We start from the raw sequence: 22201 nt of genomic DNA on the forward strand, positions 1-22201 counted from the left end.
TAGAAAAGGAAGATTACTTGGCTCTTCCTGACCTCGCTAAGGTGAAATATTATTAAGTGTAATTATAGCTTCTAAAAAGGCACCAGCGGGACAGAATAACCCTTTATCTTCCCCCATCTCTTTTAAATCACCCAGAGTGCGAAATGAAAGCAGAACGTGACATTTTCATCTTTGCCTCAAATTGAATTACGTGATAAAACATCAAGCAAGAAGAGATGGAGAGACACATTTTGTATTATATTTTTCATGTGTAATTTTACAGCCTCTCTCCTGCCTCAAAATCGGGTTTCCAAATCTAGTGGCTAATGCATTTGCCAGTCCATCCACGAACAGGCCCCGCCGCTCACTGTGATGTACAAGGTTATTTAAAACACTTTCGCATATGCGCCGCTCTCCCCTCGCAGCCACACAACACTGCTTTCAAAGATATTATTTTGGGCAAGAAAGGAACAGAGGATTTTTTTCTGAAAGCTCCGGGATACTTTTACCTACAGGCCAAGTTTCACTGTGAAATAGCGCGCACATTTGGAGACCAACAAACAAGGGGGCTCACCCAGTCTCCCCCCCTCTACAAAGCTGTAATGTGTTTTGGAAAGCAAAAACAGGGAGATGGGCTTTTTGTCTTAGTGCTTGCACTGGTGTCCAAAGAACAGCTATCAAAAGGTAATTATGATCATGGTTGTGAATGTGTAAATGTAGGAGAAAGACAATGCCGTAGATGGGCTTTTATGAAGAGCTTGTGAGTTGTGGCTGAAAAAATGTGTTTCAGAATGAAGAAAGAAATATCTGCATGTCTATTGCATAGACAATAGACATCTGCCAAGGCACTGGCTGTGTCCGAAAGCATTTAAAATCACTTTGCTTGGATGTCAGATGAGAATTATGTTAAAGCAGTACTAATTAACTTGTTTACCTTAAAGTGATAGTCTGTAGGTTTGCTAAGTGAGGAGAAATAGAGTGAAATGCGAAAGAAAACTCCTCTCTTGGACCAGAAAGCCCTTGAGGAGAGCAAGAACATCATTTTCAAAAGTAAATGATCAAGGATACTACACTCTGAATAGCTGCAGAAATCTGGGAAGGAGGGACTTTACAAAAAACAATGTTGGTATATTTGTACTTTACAACAAAATGCAAAACCAGGTGGTCGATTTTGCACATTTTATACAATTTGTAAAACATTTATACTTCCAGACTATCACTTAAATAATTCCTTTTCGTAGTCCCTCTGGGGGTAATGAAGGTGTTGATGGGATGATTGGGGAGTCTATGGCCAGAAAACCACACTTGCAGCTTCCCTGCTCTGACCCGGAGGCGCGATACACACTAATGGAATCACGAAGAAGAAGCTAACAGGCTAATGAGCAAAGCTAACTATGGGCTAGCACCACTTAAACAGTTTTTTACAGCCAGTGTAGTATTTACTCTCATGGACAATTAATGAGTAATTAATTAATGGGGCGCAACATGCTACGACACCTGCAGTGGCGCTTATGGCCTCTAGGGGCATGAGTTACTTAGTACTGCTTTAAACACACTAACAATATTTCCTTTTGTCTATCATGAAGTGATCTTGGGACTAGTAGCTCAGCGCTCCCTCTTTGACAACCACTGCCCTATTCACCTTACTCCAGAGGTTCCCACGAGTGCCGCCATAAATTGTGTCCGCCCCTTCATAGGACTGCAGATGTCAAGACAAAATCAGTTTCTACACGGACACAAAGCTGTTTTCAGGCTGTTGGCGTAAATGAACATTGGACATTGTACACAAATCAATCTAATGTGCATATTTTAGCGGTCAACTTTTCACCTTGTTCTCCACTTGGTGAACGGACTGTATCACGAAAAGGGAATTGTACCGGTGTCTGAATGACCAGTGAGGAAAAAGAAGTGGACTCAATATTTCCTACGGTACCTCATGAAAAGTTGTCGAAGTGTAGCCAACAGCAACTGGTCCCTGAAGTGGACACAACAAGCCTGAATGAAACAACAGCCTGATTCATTCTGTCAATTTATAAACTAAATAAGTTGTTACAGTGAAAAGTTGCTAACATAAGCTGCTTACATTTAGCTTTAATTATGAAATGATTGATAGCCTCCCTCTCAGTCCAGTCTGTAATCTTATTTAAAGCTGATCTTTGTGAGATAAAACATGTCTGACAAATACTTATCCATACATAATGAACGGTCACTTTAATTTGGCCGGTCTTTATTAAAGAAATTAATTACTGGAGTTGAGGAGAAAGTAGTGAGCTGCGTGTCTAGATCACCAGAATGAGTTCACTACACAGCAGAAACTACAGGGTAAACATTAGGACCCAACTAACCGTATGTTGCTAGAGTGAACATACAGCTGCTCAGACAGACCTGACCTCTTAACATGTTTCTTTCAGTGGATGAAGTTTATATCGAACCAAAAATATCCAAGCTTTCCTAAACCATTGCTGCACAAAACAACTATTCCAAAACTACAAAAACTACAAACAACTTTCTTCTGCACACTATAATAAAATAAAAAGCACATGGGGCCAAAGTTTTAATGGCTAAAACATAAATCCGGACACAGAGCTGAGGAGTTTGGGGCTGGATCAGAAAAAGGAGTAGCACTTGGCGAAGCGCTGCGTCCTGCTTAGATCTGGCTCTCCTCCTCAGAGTCATTTAAAGGTTTCTTATTACTCTGTTCACTCCTTTATTCCTCCTCCACAGAGTTGATCTGTCTTAAATCCAACACAGGATTTGCAGACAGTGCCTCATGGCAAAGGCATGGAGCTGTACAGCAGGTGGACAAGCCCATACATATTCCATATAGGATCTATGAGACAAGAAGGACTTGTTGTACTATTCTTTTCAAATGGACTAATGGTGTGGCCCGTAAAAAGATGCTAAACCCATGATCTGTCTCATTTGGGCCAAAATTAAACACAGCCCATGTGCTGCTAGTCACTACAATGCAACTTCTTCAACTCTAAAAATGTAAAAACCATCCTTTCTCTGTGATTATTTGAGTTTTTTTGTTTCTGCAAAGCCTCCACAGTCAGTATTTAAGCTGCTCTGGGCGTTAGCATTAGCCATGATGCAGTAAACAGCTGTGGCTCACATCTGTGGGTCTTTATTTAGAAAATCGGTAAATACAATTCCAGTATCAGAGCCGGGGAAACCATACTCAATTCAGATGTTCATCTTCATTGGGGAAATATTGTGTATTGTTACTTTTTTGTGTACTATGACTCTTTTATTGTGCTTTTAAACACAATGCTGCTTGCGTCTATGAGCAGTGTGCAATATTGCAAACGCCATTAACTTGCCATATCTTGACAAAGCTAACAAACATTAATTACAGTAATAAGCCGCTGATTCTGATCATCAGACATGGACAGTCTAATCCCGGAGGCTCCGCTCAATCTTGCATTTTTATTACACGTGAAATTAAAGGCCACAGGATCAGCCGATGGATCCATCTCTGACACTGGTGCGCACAGAGCCCACATCACTAATGGCTATTTTTGTCAAATGGGATAACGTAATGTGACAGCCCCTGCCAGCCAACCTGAATATGAAATCTTTCAGGTAGAGACTTGGGCGGCCCTTGTATCAGCCAAGACAGTGTCATAATAGTCAGCGCTGAGTCGTATCGATTCAGTTTAAAGCTATTTATTAAGGCATGTGCGACCAACTCCAGTGATAGAAATAATGAAACAGAGAGAAAGACAACTGGTGTTTTCAAGTTAATGCTGTGGTATTAGATATTGTTTGTTTTGATGGATTACAAAAGTGTCAGAGATGGGGGCCTTAATTGAAGATCAATACTGAGCTGAGCTATTACAATGTGTTGTTCATGTCCCTACTGTAGCGACCAGAGACAGCCACAAAGGCTTTGGAAAACAATGAAGAAAAACTAAAGCGATTCCCAGACTTTCCAGGTCAAGTCATACCTCAGGAAAAGAAAAGATTCAATATTGTGGGACATTCTCAGCGTCAATACTGTAATCATTTTTCTCAAGAGTTATGCGTTAACAGCTTTAGTTTAAGCAACATTTTACTACAATAACTACAAAAGTATAGTCTAAGCACGAGTTCTTGTTTCCTGTTATTTACTAGATATTGCAATTTTGCATATCTAACAAAACGTGTTCAAAGCAAATTTTTAAAGCAAACTAAAACAAGACCTATCTATCGTATGCATAGATACATGCATACGATTATGCATGTATCTAGTTATAAACAAGGACCAAATCCAAGTCTACAGTAGAACAAGCAAAACTCAAAACTTGCTTATCAAATGACTTCCAAAAACTGCTAATCATACACCACTGTGACATATAATAAATGCAAAGTTGCATATTTAATTAATATTTAATTTAATTTAAATAAATGAATAAATATTAAAATAAAAAAAAGAATGATGATTATAAAAAATGTGTATATAGGTGTATATATATATATATATATATATATATATATATATATATATATTAGAATATACACATTTTAGGAATTAGAATCCCATGGTGGGGAGTCCTTTTCCATTTTCTTCATACATGGCAGCTTTGATGTAGTATAAAACAAGGATTTTTTTTTTGTTCTGATTTTTTTTTTTATTTTTTTTTTAGCTACCATGTATGAATTCAAACCACTGTCACAGCACATCAGGTATGTAATAGCTCCTTTTGTTTGTCGATTTTATTTGCTACACAAGGGGAGAAGAAAAAAAAGAAAAAAAGACTAAATATTGTGTGTAATAACAGAAATGCAAAAATGCACACATTTAAAATGTAAAACCACACAATATAGTAAAAAAAATAAAATAAAAAAAAATGCATATTTAAACAGCTTGTATAATCTTACCCCCTGCTCGTCCAGTTTGAGTAGCTGCTCCGGGACTTTGGGGGAGTTGTTGGCCAGCCGCAGACAGGAGATGTTGAGCTCTGGGATCACGTATTCCAGCACCTCTTTGAGTGGCAGCCCGCGGGCCGTGCCGTGTCTGGCAGTGGACGGGATTGCGTCTTCCAGAATGGCCCCGCGCAGCGTGGTCAGCTAACAGGAAAGACAGATGGCAATTATCATTTCAGTCAATAACAAATCTGTCCAATGTATTTTGTGTTGGGAAAATCCATCTGTTTTTGTGATCGCATACGGTCGGCTTTAGAAAGTTTTCAGATCTATTCCAAGTCCTTTCGTTTTATTATGTAGCACGCCTAACCCCCAATTGATATAAAAAACATTCTTTATATGTAATATTCATCACTGACTATCCTGACTAAAAGATATGGAGAAATTATGAAACAAAGAAATAATTATGTTGTGTGACATACATTTTCAGACAGCACTGCTTGTAATTTTCCTGGCAAGAATTGTAATTTGGTTTGTGAGTTCCATTTTAAAGTCAGAATTCAGTCCACAGTCCACATTTTAAACATGTCAAGGAGCACAATACTTGAGAGAAGATTGAACAACAACAAAAGAGTGTGTGATTTGCTAATTGCGGTATCGATTCAATTATAAATAATTGGGCAGCCCCTCATTTTTTTATTTATTTGCTTTGATAAAGACACTGCTCTGATACAGAAAGGGGCAGACACTTCTAACGCCTGCATGAAGAATATAATGCGAATAAAAGTAATAATTTTCAGCACCAGATTTCAACATAATATCGGCATAAACAGAGGGGTATGAAAACTTCCTGAACCCACTGTATTTTGAATGACAATGTCACTGTACTACATTTTTCTACTGCTCTGAAATCCTCAATGAATGGTTTTGTGTCGTGCCATGTTATTCACAACAACTCAAGCACGTCTCTGCGCATGAGCCTTAACAACTCACATTGTAAATAATTGAAAGTAGTCAGTAGCTGGAGTGAAACTACGATGTTAAGTGGCGTCTTCCTAGTGTTAGCCACAAATGTGCCAGTGAACGATGACCCAGAATGCAGTTTGCGACATGTTTTTTGCTAAATAAATCCCCCTTTGATCCACTTTGGGCTCGGAAGTTGACGTCAGCAGCCGGTGTAGCCACAGCAGAAGCACGGAGGAAAGCAGATTACTTAACTGTGTGGGGTGAAGAGAGTAAAACGTGAGTGAAATTAATTTTGCCCCTTTTTTAATGCGGTGCTGTGTGTTTGTGAAGCTCTAGTCGTAAGTTTACATTACAACGCTGCTCTGCTCCCTGAAAGTGTCAAATTGGCCCATAAACTCATCTCCGCAAAGAATCGTGAAGCTAGGAATCTTCTAGGAGAAGCTAGGGCTGGGCAATTAATGGAATTTTAATGTAATCACGATCACAATCACGATAATAGCGCGGTGCGTTTTAATCGAGGAGAGAATTGGCCAGTCCTGTCGCAATTCGGGAAAAAAATATGGACAGCACAACGCTGCAGCGCCTGTCAGGTCAATCCCAGGGAAACACTTGACCCAAACAAACAGGAAGCACCGGATGGCACATGCGGAAGCCAGAGGAGAGGACCTGGTGATTTTACGTGTAAGTTACGTTAACTCGTCTGTTGGACCTACCAGAGGACCAGGATGCGCACCCGGGAATGAAGAGTTTACCTTTGAAGAGGAAAACTATCAATCGCTATTTGGACCGTGTGGATTTGTTTTGAGGTCTGCTTCTGATATTCTTCAAACTTTACACCCTTTGCAGATGCTTGTGTGTTGTTGTGAGGGCATGTTGTACTGTGACGCTAGAAGTGTAGAGCTCGTTTTTTGCATGATTATTTTTTTCCCAAAATCGCCCAGCCCTAAGAGAAACTAAGAATGAGTTTGGACTGCAACTTTTTGGTGTGATAACAGAAATCAATCAATTAAAGAGCCTTTGAATTGTAATTTTGATCAGACTGTGATATTCTTGCTGTCAGTCCTGCAATATCTGTCTGCATCGTTATTGACCTTTGTAGATATTTTACCCAGCATTGTTTTACTCTAGACTCTACTGTACATCAGGGTCCTGGTGTGCCGAATGAGAGAGTTGTATATGCAAATAGACACTGGGAGATTGGGAGTTGCCACTTTCTCCGAGCTGTGACCCAGATCCATTGTCTCAGAGGGAGTGGTGCTCTAAACCAGGTCTGGCGCTGGCTATCGCTGACATTTCTCTGCCTGTCACAGCTGGGCTACCTGAATTATTCAGAGCAAAAGGCCACCCAGCGCGCGTCAAGGAAGGATTTACTCCCACAGAGGACAGCAAGGACAAAATGGCTTTTTCGGTCATATGTTGACTCCATTTTGACTGGTGTTAAACTTGACATTTTTTATGTTGTGAAATGTGCTATACTGTGTGAATTCACTGGATTGGATTGATTGGCAGTGCATCAAACAATAATCGCTTACTTAGAATACAGCATCTCACTTTCTACCCACCTCTGCACAACTGTATTCAGTGTTTTGAGACTTTGCTCAGCATGGATGGTCGATTCTGTCAGCTTCACTGGGGCACTGGGCCTATGAGCCTATAGGAGAGTCTGCTGTTGTCTCCAGTGGGAGTGAAGCCGACTGTTTTGAGCGGCATGACTGAACCTGATGCTGAGTAACCAACACAACAACAGAAATATCCCCGGAAAGTTTTCTGGAGTTGGCACAAGCTGCTGGGGTGCTGAATTTCCCCCCTCTTTTCCAACAAATTCAGCACAATTTGAAGTCCAGGAGTAGCAAAGGCTCTCAAAGCGGTGTTATCTTGCCATGACCACGCTAAACCCCTGAATGCTTGTTTTGTGCTTGAATTTGCTGTTGCAACAATAGACTGTGGCTGTAACACACTCACAAACATACCTTGCTCCTGAGGTGAAAATGAGATCAAGTGCACAGGTAGTGGATATGATGAAGTAGAGTATAAGAATACAATAGATCTGTGTCACCGCATTGTTATATTAGCATACAGTATATGGTTAATAATTACAGTAATAATTGTAAGTAATTTTTTCATAGTTCATAGTTTTTCCACAGTAAAATTGATATTAAAGCAGTACTAAGTAACTCATGCCCCTAGAGGCCATAAGCGCCACTCCAGGTGTCGTAGCATGTTGTTGGGGCCCAGGGCATGAAGGTTTCTTATGGGTATTTTCATTATTTTCAACAGAAAATAGGCTTCTTCATAGACTCCTGAAAGTGCTCTCCTGGTCCTGGGGCAAATTATCCGGTTTGTTGTTGATTTAATCTCATGAGGCTGACATGATCAATGCTCAACTCAAGATTCATATTTGGCTAGACTGACCCACTTACACTGGTCCTGCAGCCCACTTTTGCGTCCCAAGTTAACCCACCATTTGGGTCTGGTTTATTTACCTGGCTGGTGCGAAAGGTCACTCTGTAGTTGTACTGTGCTCCATCCTTCTCCCTGCCCTCGTCCAGTTTCTCTCTCCGGACGCTGACAGCCACCGGCCCCAGGTTCTCATCCACCCCAAAGTAGTTCTGATGCTCTGAAAGTGCAAAAAGGGGAGAAGAAAAGTCAATTACCGAATCACTTTTTACTTCACATAAATCAAAAAAATCCTTTCAGAGTGTATGTATTTTTCATGAGGGAGAAATTTGTTGAAAATTTGACACAGTGCTTTATGGAGCAGATAAGGCCAGGCTTGACAGTGATTACGATGGAAAGCAGATGGATTGAAGCGGAGACCTAAAACAGTGCAATCAGATTAGAAATAGAGACTCATGGGCAGGATTGGGATTTTGGATGAATGAGTAAAAGATAAATGTCCTCCCTGGAAAGTTTGACCGATGCACGCCACCCTGTCTGTTGCAGCACAGCCATTCTGCATAACAATGCACTCAATAAAAATAATAAAACACAAGTACTTCTTCTTTTATTACAGCGGTTACGAGTGAAATTTGATTGTTGCTGCTTTGCGATATAAGTTCAAAGTAGCTACGTTTATGCTGTTATGGCGGTGACTGTTTCCACACCGTGTTTTTAATAACGACCTGACACAGCTGAGCGGGAGAAATATGAGGAGAGACAGACAAAAATTTCCTGGCTACATTTAAATGCGGATGTAGCTGTTAACACTAAGCCTCTGGGATATCCCCTGCATATGGGACGGGGTATTTTGTGTCATTTAGTGAAACATAAGCAGGACGGCTATTTTCAAATTCAAGGATTGACATGTTACGATGAGTTGGTGAGTGACAGAAATGAACTTGCATAAAAAATATCAACAAGTAATAACTTCAGCCTTGTGTGATGCTACTGTGGTGTTATTTCTAATAATGATAATGCATCCATGTTTCCTATACTGATACTTGAAGTTTGTTGTAAGAGACTACAAGAACAAACGTTAAATATCTTTCGTTAGCTGTGAAGCCCTACAGTAGTAAACTTGTTTGAAATTGGTCTAATAATAGCTGAAAAAGCGTTGTATGTTTAGACTATGGACAAGCTGTGCACACTTGGAGTGGTGTCTTAAGCAAACAACCTAATCCAGAGTAAAGCCGAGGAAAAAGACAGGGATTCACAAGACAACAAAGAAACCCTCAAAGGAGTCTGACGCACTGCGCTCCTACTGGCCTGTGTGGCTTAAAGATGCTCTGTGTCATGTGGAGCATGCAATGTAAATGCGCTGGTCTCTGTCACTTGTGTGTGGTTAACGGATGCACAGATGCAGGGCTGGATGTGGCAGGGACTGCGGCACAATACTCCGTGGTGCATGAGGTCAAACGGTGATGGGCTGTCCGTGCAAAGCCTCAGTTTAGCACCCACACAGCGAGAGTGGAGAGGAAGCTTGTCACTTCCTCCTCTGGTTACACACGCCTGTCAGTAGTGACACTTAGGGCTGCATGGTGCCACAAGGTTCATGACATTGATTGTCATATCAAATAAAGCATCTGCTTTTCATTTCATTCTGGCAAAAATATATATTTTTCAAATCCAAAAGAAGTCCAATAGTTACATTTTCTAACTTTAAAAAGGTCACACGAGGCAGAACAAGCCTCTTCTGCCATCGAACCATAAGTAACCCTGACCTGTTATAACAAGGCTTGGCCTGTGGGTGTGAAGGAAACACGGTGTCCATTAGGACGTCCCGGAGAGAACACTCCTGTTGCTGTGGGAACTACGGCTGTAAGCAATCAATGGGATCAATGTTCAGCTCAGGTTGATAAAAGCTCGCTCTAAAGTGGTGACACACGGCCTGTCTGTGTGAGTGCAGACAGAGGTGATGACTGGATTGTCTCTCCAATAAAACACCTCATGGAAAAAGTGCCATAACCACAAACTGCAGTAAAAGCAGTGCTGTAAAAGCCATAACCTCAGAGCCATAAGAGCAAACTGCAGCGTTTCAATTATACATCACTGTGCCGCACAGCCAGGGGTTAAACACACAGACAACTGCAAAGGGGACGCTGGGCTCCATACAATAAGATTGTCAGTGACGCTCCTCTGCTTTACTCAAACTTACTTTAAATAGAGACAGTAGATTCATGCTTTCATTAACCTTGACTGGAGCTTAACCCTGTGCCGCCGGGCATATTTTAATACAGAGTATCTTTGTGAAACAGTTCAGGCATCTCCAGTGTGAAAGGTGAAGCAGCTGTTATCTAGAGGGGCTTAAGTCTGTAACACAATCTGCTGAGAGCGCACGGGCTCTGAGCGGAGAGAGCAGTGGAGTATAATGTAGCGATTGCCCGACTCGGTCACATAGGTGTTTTAATGAGAAAGCTTGAACCTCTCGTGGTTGTGTTGACCCTTCAGTTTGTTCGGAGGGTCGCGCTGGCACTGGGGCCCCACAGGGAACAGCTGCGGGACTCACCTCTCTCCTCTCACATGACGAATCACGGTCTCACTTCAGGGTTCAAGCCAATATCACAGAGAGGACACGACCGCTTCTCTTCTCGGGAAGTGAAAACGCACCCTCCTGCTCCCCACACAAGCCTGCTATTGTTCTGGACACTATTTCATCTGCTCTTACAAAAATAACTGCGCTGTCAAGATATCTGACCCTCAGTGCTCTGGCTGTTCCTTCAGGAAAGCAATTCAAACAAAACACATTGGGCCTGTGTGGTTAGTAATCCTAAAACATAGCGTCATCCCTGCCCCACTACACTTCCACCGATGCTTCACTTTATGAACCGTGAAATAATACGCTTTGTATTGGCGGCGCTTACCTTTTCCATAGAAGAACTTGTGGTAGTAGTACGCTCCCAGGTCAATGTGCTCGATGATGTAGCGCTTGACTTTTTCTCTGTGTATGGGCTGGTTCTCGCGGGGCACCTCCAGCACAGACACCCCGGCGTTGGTGCAGTGTGAGCTCAGAGACGACTCGAACGAACAGCTCTCGGAAAACCCACTGTAGTTGGAACTGTTCACCCGGGACAGGGAGATCTTCCTCTCCCCCTCGCCCCCGACTTCGTTGCGAAAGTGCGGGCAGCTCAGCACCATATTGTTACTCTTTCCGTCTCCCTCATCGGCATCCAGGTTCTCCTTGGGGTTGAGGTCCTCGCGGCTGCCCAGGGGAGACTCAAACAGGGGTACATTGGAGCTACTGCACGCCGCCATGATATTTTCTATCCCGAGCCCAGGCATTTGACCAGGACCGGCCACTACTCCTGTCCCACCTATAGCTCCCGCAGATGCCGCTGATGCCCCTGTTGTCATGTTTTTCCTCTGGCTTAAATTCGCTCGACTCGCTACTGCCTCGCTTATATTGAACAAGACGCTTTGGACGTCATAGTGAGCAAAGCATTTCTGAAAACTTAGCGGCCTTCTGTCGTCTTCAAGAGAAAGCCTCAAAGCGTCACTCTCACTTTTTATGGTCCGTAATTTTCTGAAAATCGACGGCTCAGACGACTCCGACTTCAAACGCCGCATAAAAGACTTCTCCCTCTCCCTGCTGTAGAGAAGGGAACTGTCTACGTAATCGTATCCAGGAATGTGCACTATCTCTCCCCTCGCTATTTGAGCTGCGGTTTGCAAACTGGGCGACAGGGACGCGTCGCAGCGCAACAGCTCGGGGAACCCCATTGGCGGGATGCTACGATGGTCCATGGTTTCCACTCTGTACCCCCTGAGCATGGTGAAGAAGCCCTCTCCGGTAAGGCCTTGTCGGTCGATGGAGGACGTGCTTCCGTACTCGCGGTGTAGAGACGCGCCTGTGTTCGGATTAACGGCATTCTGGTCCACAACGTCCTCCGAATCGATGTCGCTAATGGTCACGTCGCTGTTGCTGCGCTGGCGAATGGGGTGCAGGCCTTTGAGCGGCGAGTGGCATAAAAGCTCCTCTATGGTGTACTTGTCTGAATAGTCTACTTCGACGCACACCGCTTCGCCTTGCTCCACGATTTCAACCGTGTGCTCTTGTCCGTTCTGAAACACAGGTATGACGCTTTGATAGTTCGGTGACGGCCTGCCACCATCCCAGCCGTCGGCCCTGGGGGGCCACTCCGACACCCGGGCTCTCACCCCCATTTTAGGCATAGCTGGAGTCCCGTTCGTTTTGCCGTCAGACTTCCCTTGCATGTTAGCCGTCGGCGGTCCCATGTTGCCATTGAGCGCTTTGAGTTTTCGGCTGAACAGCTCCTCTGACTGCATGACTTTGGAGAATTCTTCTGGGCCTCCCACAGCTCCCACAAGGATTGATTTTGTGTCCGGGCACGAAACACTCATATCCCGCTGGCAGAGGAGAGGGGCGGACTTGGAGGATGCTTCCTCATTACCTCGTGCGGTCTGGTTCACTGCTGAGGAGAGGAGGGGAGGTGGTAGGAGCCAGTGTCCCAAATGAATGCAGCGGCCATAGTTACATCTCAAACAGGACGGAGGGCCACATATTTAAAACATGCTGCATCAGGAGGTCCAGGAGAAGTGTCTTCAACATTAGTATTCAGACCTATGGAGACAAGAGAGGAAAAAAAGAAAATGAGTTAACTTTGAATCTTGAAATAACAATAATTCGACAGCAGCTACACTCCCCAAACATTTAAGTTACTTTCTGTCATCTGAAGTAGAGGGAAGCAGTAATAGCAACAGCACTAATAATAGTAGTTGCAGTAGGATGTGGAGGACATTTTATACAGAACAGAATCACTCTTATTAAAGATTTGAATTTCTCAAGATGACCTCAAACCATGGCACATTCAGTTCAGCTGTAAAAAATAATCCTATTCCTGACCTAAATTGTTCGCATGATCCAAACTGTTTGTGAGACTACGCTGAATTCACACCGAGCATCTTCCCAAATGCGGGCAATTAGCTTTAGCAAGATTACGCTGACAATTATTGAGTACTATTTTGAGTTCACAAAAAAGATGGATGCTTATCTTTGTGTGCGCTTAGAGCCAAGTCTTAACAGATGGTAATGAAAGAAATTACGGCACTGAGGGCAGATGTTCAGCGAAATATTCACATGCAATGACATCTCATACAAGCAAACTGCCGTCAGATTACACAATGGGGAATAGCTTCTATGTTTGACACAAATCCCTTTTACCGTCTATGTGGGATGTAACTGCAAATGAGGCTATGAAAAAGACTATTAGTTTTATATTGCAGAGTGTGTAGACAAAGTAATCCTCTGAACTGATGTCAATTGTCGAATCTTGGTGTGGTCTTGGTTTAGTCCTAGTCTGAGCTAGGATTAGGATTTTTATAGACTAGTTCTAGGTTAAACTTGTTTAGTTCAGGTTGTGTCCTGCTTTAATTCCGCCTTTATTTTGAATTGACATTTAACATGTCAAAAATGCGCATAAATGGCTGTTTTATCACATTATCTAACCAAGTAATTGCATTTAACTTTTTTCTAACATTGTACTTTGAAAACAATGACAAGCTAAAGCGCCCAACTCAGCGGTTTTATTCACGCGCCCGAACATTGGGAGGACGCAGAGTTTGTCCTTGAAAACAGCTGAGAATCCTCTCGGGCTGGAGACAAACAACGGCATTGCTTCCTATTTTAAACTCGAGTACATCATCCGCGTCGAGATACGGGGAAGAATTAGATACAGCTGAGCTTCCTTCCGCCGTGAACGACAATAAGGCTAATGTAATTGAGATGGACAGACAAAGTCGGTTGTGTGCTGAAGGGTCAGACAGAAAGTACCTCACAATGTAATCTGCACAGTGTAACGAATTTAAGTGCTTCTGCTTACCAAGTACTACCACAACTACCACTTCTTCTGATACTGATTCCAGTGAGATTCAGAATCTCTCTTTTAGAGGGGGCCTGGAGAACCAACAAAGGGGGTCATTCATCAAGACGGGTGCATTTACCATTTGAAATTGCCTGTATTACAGAATTGATTCCCCAAATCTGATATGTATATGATAGAATGCAACAAGACCAAAAAATGCACAAATGACTCGGCTACTGATCCATTTTTGTTAACACTTGGTAAATGACCCCCAAAGTCCATATAGGCCCTATTCCATATAGCACGTATCTACTGCCACGCCACGTATCGACTCTACCCAGAACATGCTTCTGTTTCCACCACACACCCGCGCACTCATTTGTTGTGGGCCCCCCACAAAGGAGCACGCTGTACAGATCGTCATTAAAGGTTTTGCGAACAAATGTGGACAAGTGCTGCCTTCTGGTGGGGGTCATGGAATCATTCAGAGGTGCCAAGGCTAATAAAACAGAAATGCAACACCTAAAACATGAACTATGAAGGTAAGCAACATGCAAATGTTATGCTAACACCAGCTAAAGTTGCACTAACAGCGGCTAAATGGTAATATCGGCAACATCCCCTTTAGAACAGCGGAATGATGTTGTGAAATATTGAATCTGTATGACCTGCATGTCAAAAGTGAGGGCTGTTCACCACAGCTAGAGGCCGGTCCCAAAACCAACACCCGGTCAGATTGGTTGACCAAGCATTGGGCTGATGAACATCTACCTGTGGAAAAGAGACTTAAAAGCCCCGCCTGGTCAAGGACGCGAACCGAGGACCTTCTTGTTGCATGGTGTCACAATGACATCAACACATGAATGTTACTGAAGACACAACTACTCCCACTAATTGATTGTATCTATGTATATTGGCTTTCTGTCTTCTTTTCCCCCTTAAAACAGCAAAAATGTAAAAAAAAAAAAGAGGATATGTTTTTTTTTTGTTTTTTTTTCAGATCCAGCAGCTTCACTTGCTTTTAGATGTAATTGCTTTGTTTTTCTATTTAGCTATTAATTTCTTAAAAAGTAGCCTAATCATCAGCTTGAATAATATTTCATTTGTCAAAGTTGTCCCTCCGAACACAATCCACGACTATTTACTCCAAAGTATCAAAATTCATTTCAAGCATGTTTTTTTTTTTAGGTTAAAGTGTCTAGTTCCTGTCCACGTCAGCCCACACCAGCCCATAGAGAGCTGGTGACGCGGGTGTTGCAGCACATTTAGCCCTGTTACACTGACTTGTGCCTGAGAGATCTCCGTACACCGTTCACAAATACACACGGCCCTCCCTGCTACTCTGACCTAAATGGTTTTTCCTTGTTCACCCTGCGCTGGTGGTATCCGCTGCAATCAAGTGAAAATCCCACGTGTAATTGAGTAAACCTCGCACTTTACAAAAAAAAAAGGGCAGCAAAGTAACACTTCACTTTGTTGCCAAACGTCACTCGCAACGCTAATGACGTGACTTGTTAGATAAGAAGCCGTGCCGATTTAGATCTTTCTAGTTTTGTCCCAGCGGTGTTGAATGAGATTGCAGGTTTCGGGGCAAATGTTGATGTTTTTTTTGCCATTTGCGGAGGAGAAAATGTGGGGCACCTCGAGATTAGCAACGAGCGAGACAAGACCGAATACGCGAGGGGCAAGTCAGAAAGCTTAAAATAGAAAGTTTGCGCCTCTGAACGGGCCAAATACGGGTTAATGGCAGTAATGCATGCATGACCCAAATGCGTACTAAAATATTGATAAGATTTTCCTTTTCTTCAGCTGGAGGAGAAAATCCAAAGTTCCTATCTTTTCTATTACTTTCCATTCCGCTTATGACCACAGATTTGAAGGTAACTTGATACTTTTACTTGAGTCAAAGAAGTGGTGGCATAAGTATAAGCCTTGCTAGTGAGTGAAGTATAAAGGCAATAGCATTAGTAGTAGCTCATTAGAAAGAGGCTCTCCTTGTATGAGTTTGCAGGTGGTGAAAAAGCTGGCTTTGGTGGTGGGAGATGGTAACTTCAGCATTACACCAGCCTGAAGATGCCTACAGGGTATTTGCCTTGGTAAAAAAATGCTTTGTTATGATAACAGTGTAATCGCCATTGCAATATTAGTAGTATAATTTGTTTTGTATTGTATTGTTAGTCTTCTACCTGCCCGCAGGAGTTGCCACAATCATTTATAATATTGTCAATATTGTTTTCCACAACTACGGTGAGAAAATTAGACCATGGGGGTTACCTCAGCCTCTCCCCTATAAATGGGAAACACTGTAATTACTCATTTTGTACTTCTATTTTTAACCAAGTGAGAAACCCCCACTCGTATCGCCGTTTAACCGGGTGCCCAGAGAAGACAGTGCTATATTGTGTTGTGTCATGTGTTATGCATAATGTAGGACCGCGCTGGGAAATATGTCCATGAATGATGAATAATGGATCATTTGACCAGAGCAGAGCAGCCAACAATGCAATACTACGGCCTCTTCATTTCAATACAGACGTCCAGTGTGACGAGCGGCATTCTCAAGTGTCAGTTCCACATGACAATGCTTTACGGAAATCATATTATCAAAGTGAAATTGACCTAGTTTCATTTCAGGGATTTGTCCAGTAATCTCCGAGTAACAACATATCCCTATATAAGCCTCATGTCTTTCTTCTCGGTCTGGTTGGCAGGGTGTGGAGTTGCATGTACCGGTATATACTCCCTGTGTCTGGGTGGTTTCATCTGGCCACTCCATCAACCCAAAACATGCACAACAGGCTATTCCTCCAGAAAACTTTCGAGCCGGCCCTAACCTCATACCCCATGCATGAGTCAAGCACATTTTCCGTTCGGTTTTACCCAAATGTAAAAACTTCTCAACTGGAGAGCAACAGTGTAATGCCTCATTTGAAAGCTAAGACGAAAAAGTGATTGGAACTTTTTTTGTCAGGTCGCCGTGTTTTTGTCACATTTTTTAAGCATTTTAGTTGTGCTTTTGTGTCTTTTTTCTATCTTTTTTTGTCATGTTTTTGTTGCTTTTTTGTTGTGTTTTTGTTGTGTTTTCGTCACATTTTTGTGTCATCTATTTTTGCTTTTTGACTCATTTTCACCACATTTTTGTCACTTTCTTGATGCATTTTTGTCTCTTTTGTGTCTCTCTTTGTTGCTTTTTCATTGCCTTTTTGTTGCGTTTTTTTCTTTTAAGCTTTTAGATTTAGGTAATGCCAATCTGGAGAAAGTCTACTCAGTTCAGTTGGGCGTTAATCTCGGGGGCTGTGTTTTCCAACGATTTCAGCATAACTTTGACAAGATACATTTTTGAGTTGAAGTTGGCAGAAAGCTTAAAGCCTGAATAAAACATAAACTTCAACATCCAGGTTTTCGCACAGGGCACTGGGTCTGCTCCTTCCGTCTCCCGCTGCAGCTGGAGTGACGGTGGCAGTCTGCAACTGAGTGAACTCTGTCTTCCTCTCTCACAATTACAGCGTCTGACAGCGAGATGTGCCACCTGTGCAAAGCTCTTTATCAACGCGACACTTCGGCTCGAGCTTTCACGGACGACAGTGAACAAAGAGAGACGTACTATAATCACTGCACATCACAACAGCACGGGAGACGTCTGCTCAGATCGGTATTTTTCTTTAATGCCGCTGTATGGTTCTAGTACACAAAGGCAAAAGTAGCAATTCTAGGCATCAAACATGAGTAACTGCGATGTAAATGTGAATGGTTGACTAATAAATACACCTAGATGATTCAATCCATGAGTTTTCAAGGTAACTCTACCATGTTAACATAATGTTCTTAAGTGTTGTGACAAAAATAGCACAATAAATGAAAATGCACACATTTATGTCTGCCCTGTGTAATGCAATCATCTCTATCGGCACAAATCCGGCTGTGGTTGAGCACTACAGCAACAAATTTCATCTTACAACGATAAAATAGAAGAGAAGAAAACTGTCTTAAAAGAAAAAGAAAAAAAACATCCCTTGCCAATACTAAAGGGCAGCCAGAAATTCACTGACATTTATTGTGACCTGTAATGACAATATCACACAGTGCATCTCCCCTGGTTTTGGAAGACTTCAGGTGCGAAAGCTGCTGACAACAACACAACAAAAAAAACACACACAAAAAACAACCAAAACTCAATAACCTTGTTTTTGTGTGGCCGCCTCGGGTCAGCGCAGGGGTGAAAAGGTCTTAATTTAGTTCAGACACAGGATGAAGGCAGAGCACGGAGGTCTGTGTGCCCTTCTCCTCCGCTGCTATTAGCCGTTTCCATGTGACAGTGATTAATGAACACGCTGCTCTCCTTCACCCCCACCGCCACAAACTCCCCATCAGCGAAATATGTGTTCTATGAACCAAAGGAGGCTGTTTAACAACTGAGACACTGTAAAGCTCCTTTTACGGCTACTGCTCTTCTACTATAAGCACACTCCCAAGGTCAGCAGAAGAATCTCCTCTCTGACCCAAAGGAGGACACTTAAGGTATTGGTACTTTGTCCTTTGGATTTGACCTATCCTTCAATATCACAAGGGAAATGTGCCACAGGGCAGCTCCCAAAGATCTAGAGGATTGACCAATTGTGCGTTACTATACCATTACTATATCCAGTATTCATTACTAAACTGAAACTTTCTATTCTGTGACATTTCATTACAGCATTTATAGTCCTAGCTGCCAACAGTTTGGCCGCTACTTCAGGGAAAACCAAGATAGCCACGGCAACAACTTTCGCAATTGCTAAGGCCAAGGCGGTGAGGTCCCTCAATCATCCAGAGATTGTTGAAACCTTTTGCTGCTGCTGTTGAAGTTGAACGCCTATACTTTTTGTCCCTGAAGAAAAACTTTGTTCTCAACGCCTCCTTCAAAGTGGCAAATCCGCCGAGAAAAGGGGAAAACATTCAAACTTCACAAGGCCTCACGCGGCCCTGTACCTTCTTTTACTGTGAGCTCTTAGTAATCACAAACTGGCATGTTATGTCTTGTTCTGCAAAAATGCATCTTTTCAGTAGCCAAAAGGTGTCTGCCATCAACTCCAGTGCTTTGTGTCGTGTTTAGGGGAAGCAGCAGATGGAGGGTAGGCGTTCCGCTGTCCTAACAACCCTTTATTATGGGTGTAATGTACGGCTATTATGTGTGCTTAAGATACAAGGCAGAGAATGGCCAGAGGGAAGGGTTAGCAGAGGAGAGACGGGGCCTAATTATTGTAATGAACTCATTTCTGCCTCCACCATCTATCATCTTGGTCCATCCAGAGAAGGTTTTAAAATCATCCTGTGACATTGAGGCCTGATTAAAGGCACAATACGAGTTAATACGCTGTCGTTAAACTGGACACGCACTGCCCGATGTGGCTCTGCAATAACACACAGAACCACACTTCAATGTCAAGTGAAGACAAATGAAAGGAGATCACCTATACGGGGCTGTCGAAATGACCATAAAACAGGAACAGATTTTAATAGGGCTGTCTCATAGACAACGTAAGGCTTTAAAATGCTCTTACTCAAGTGCAAGGGCAAACAGAATTGACATTGCATTATTATCTGGTATCGTGTATTAGTAGTAACGACAAACAATTGAGCTGGAACGAGTTGAGCTGGAACTAGTAAGCTTAAAGTGTCTGTGACTTTGTTTGAAAAGTACTTCTTAAAGCAGAACTAAGTAACTCATGCCCCTAGAGGCCACAAGCGCAACTGCAGGTGTCGTAGCATGTTGCCGTTTTTTTACTCATTAACTGTCCATGTGAGTAAATACTACGCTGAGAAAAGACAAACAGAGAAAGGGATATTGTACATTGTGCCACAACTCAATGACACAATGAAAAACATTTTTTTTCACTCAAACTTGGCTGTAAATACTGCTAAAGTGGCGCTAGCCCACAGTTAGCTTTGCCCGATAGCCTGTTAGCTTCATCTTTGTGATTCTATTAGTGTGTATTGCGCCTCCAACCCGGTGGAGGGAAAGTTGCAAGGGTGGTTTTCTGGCCAGAGACACCAGGGGGAGATGAAAGGCCCCCTAATCATCCCATCAACACTTGCCCAAAAATTCATTAATCTGAAGTCGATATAGTAATTATCGTGACAGCCCTATGCACTATCTATCCACAACTATCTATTTTCACAAAGAATTACTATACAACGACGACTATACTGATCATGTATATGGATTAAAGTAAGCTAATATAAAAGTGGGCTTTACGAAAAAATAAAAGTGGACTTTACAAAATAAAGTCACACCACTACTGAAAGAAACACAGCATAAAATGTCCCTTTGGTTACAGCTTCATATCCCAGGCTTCATTATTTCCCAATTATGCCCAGCACTGAGGGCAGACTTGTACTTTTATGTGCCCAGACTGGTCCAAGACAAACACACCTGACATTTTACAAAATACATTTATGGAAATACAGTTATAATGAGGCAATGTTCAATAAAAGCGCATTACATTAACAGCGCGGTGCTATTGAATTTACAGCTGCAGATTCGATTTGTCGACAGCGTTATTATGACTAATCTACTCAGGCCTGGCTGCACTTTAGGAAATTAGATGCATGCAGCAGCCTTCAGACTCGGTGATGAGCTATTAGGAAAGAAACTGTTTAAAAAGAAGGCAAACACACTTGTCCAAATTGGCGGGAAAAGTCTTGCCCCGGACTCACATTAATACCTTAGCGTTAAGTCTTAAAGTCACAGCTTAATGAAAAAAATCATCAGCCTATACATGACACATTTAGAGGACCCTGCCCACGATTCAGGAACTGCAACCCTCCCATTTTATGCTTTGTTGAGCTTTCACATTCCTCTTCTCCGCAGCCCGCATAACCTTATTGCACTTGGGGTCACAGTCAAACATGTTTATTTAACCCTCACCGCACTGCTGGACCCGGCTCTGTCATTACACACCATTATCTTTAATAAAGGCAAATGTGATTGAGCTATTTTAATGCTCCTCTGTTCACAGGAAGCAGGGGCCGGCCTTGTCCCCTCAGCGCCTCGACCTCCCATGGCCCAAAGCAGTGATATGCGCCGCAATGAGCCACTGAGGGTCTAGCAGAGGTGACAGGGCAAGACTATTACAGCTATTATGGAGCGCATGGCTTATATCATAATGTGACTCCGGTGGCATTACTATCTGCAACTAATTTACAAATTATCCTCCAGAAATGCAACTTTTCTGAAGGATTTTCTGTTAGCACAATGTTGGGATTATTCTGTGCAGTCCATAGAGTCATGTAAAGCACAAAATGACAACAGTTAACAATGTACAGAGCAGTATCGAATGCATATATGCATGGGCGGACTGGCCATATGTCCATTCTGGAAGAGCACAGAAGGACCACTGGTTCTTGGGCCACTGGTCTGGAATCTAAATTTCCCCTTGACCAAGCTTTACCCAAATCTGAAGCTTAAAAGAAAAGCATCAAATAGTGGCGAAAATGAGGATGAACGCATGAAAAAAAAGCAATGAAAAACCAACAAAGACATGATTAAAAAACAACAAAAATGCAATGAAAAAGTGACAAAACTGTGACAAAAACACCACAACAAAGCAATGAAAAAAAGCAACAAAAAGTGACAGCAAAAACGTGATGAAAACATGCCAAAAAGCCACAAAAAAAGGAACGAAAAAGCGAAATTGTCAAAAATTTGACAAAAATGCGGCCACAATGTGACAGTCAGTCCAGGGCCGTTTTTTAGTCCCAGTCCGCCCCTGCATATATGCACAATGGGGGAATGTACATAACACACAGAATGGGAAAGTTCAGCCAGACTCCTTTTGTTTTTGTAATTGTGGGGGTCATTTTGCCGTTTGTCTGTCCCTTAATTACCTCTCCTCTTTAAAATGTGCGCTACAAGTGACAAAGATGCCGCTTAATGAGGATGTTGTATCTTCTTGACCTGAGACAGCTTTCTGTATTTTGGCGGCAAAGCAAAGGACACATTGCTAAAGAGTGTTTTAAAGGTGATGTGCTTCTCAACTGCATTATCTCTACTGGTCAGCCACACCAGAGAAGTACCGTGAGACAAAAGCCAATTAATAATTACTGGAGATTTTTTTTTTTTTGTGGAATTCATGCAGTTCTTATGTTTGAAGAGTTACGTGGCGCTAGGC

At 42.5% G+C, this 22201-nt stretch overlaps 1 protein-coding gene across 7 annotated transcripts in view; it reads right to left on the bottom strand.

The window, feature by feature from the left end:
* Nucleotides 1–22201, bottom strand: part of LOC306965348 (signal-induced proliferation-associated 1-like protein 2) — a 134490-nt gene that overhangs the window by 71926 nt on the left and 40363 nt on the right. For all 7 annotated transcript variants that reach the window (XM_079559687.1, XM_079559691.1, XM_079559690.1 and 4 more), the window contains exons 2-4: nucleotides 11094–12811; nucleotides 8277–8410; nucleotides 4843–5031 (exon numbers count right to left, since the gene is read on the bottom strand). In XM_079559687.1, coding sequence (XP_079415813.1) covers nucleotides 4843–5031; nucleotides 8277–8410; nucleotides 11094–12591 — 1821 coding nt within the window. In that variant the 5' untranslated portion in view covers nucleotides 12592–12811. The remainder of the gene's footprint in view (nucleotides 1–4842; nucleotides 5032–8276; nucleotides 8411–11093; nucleotides 12812–22201) is intronic.

Source organism: Gobius niger (genome assembly GCF_951799975.1).
Source record: "Gobius niger genome assembly, chromosome: 7".
In the NCBI taxonomy this organism is placed as follows: Eukaryota; Metazoa; Chordata; class Actinopteri; order Gobiiformes; family Gobiidae; genus Gobius; species Gobius niger.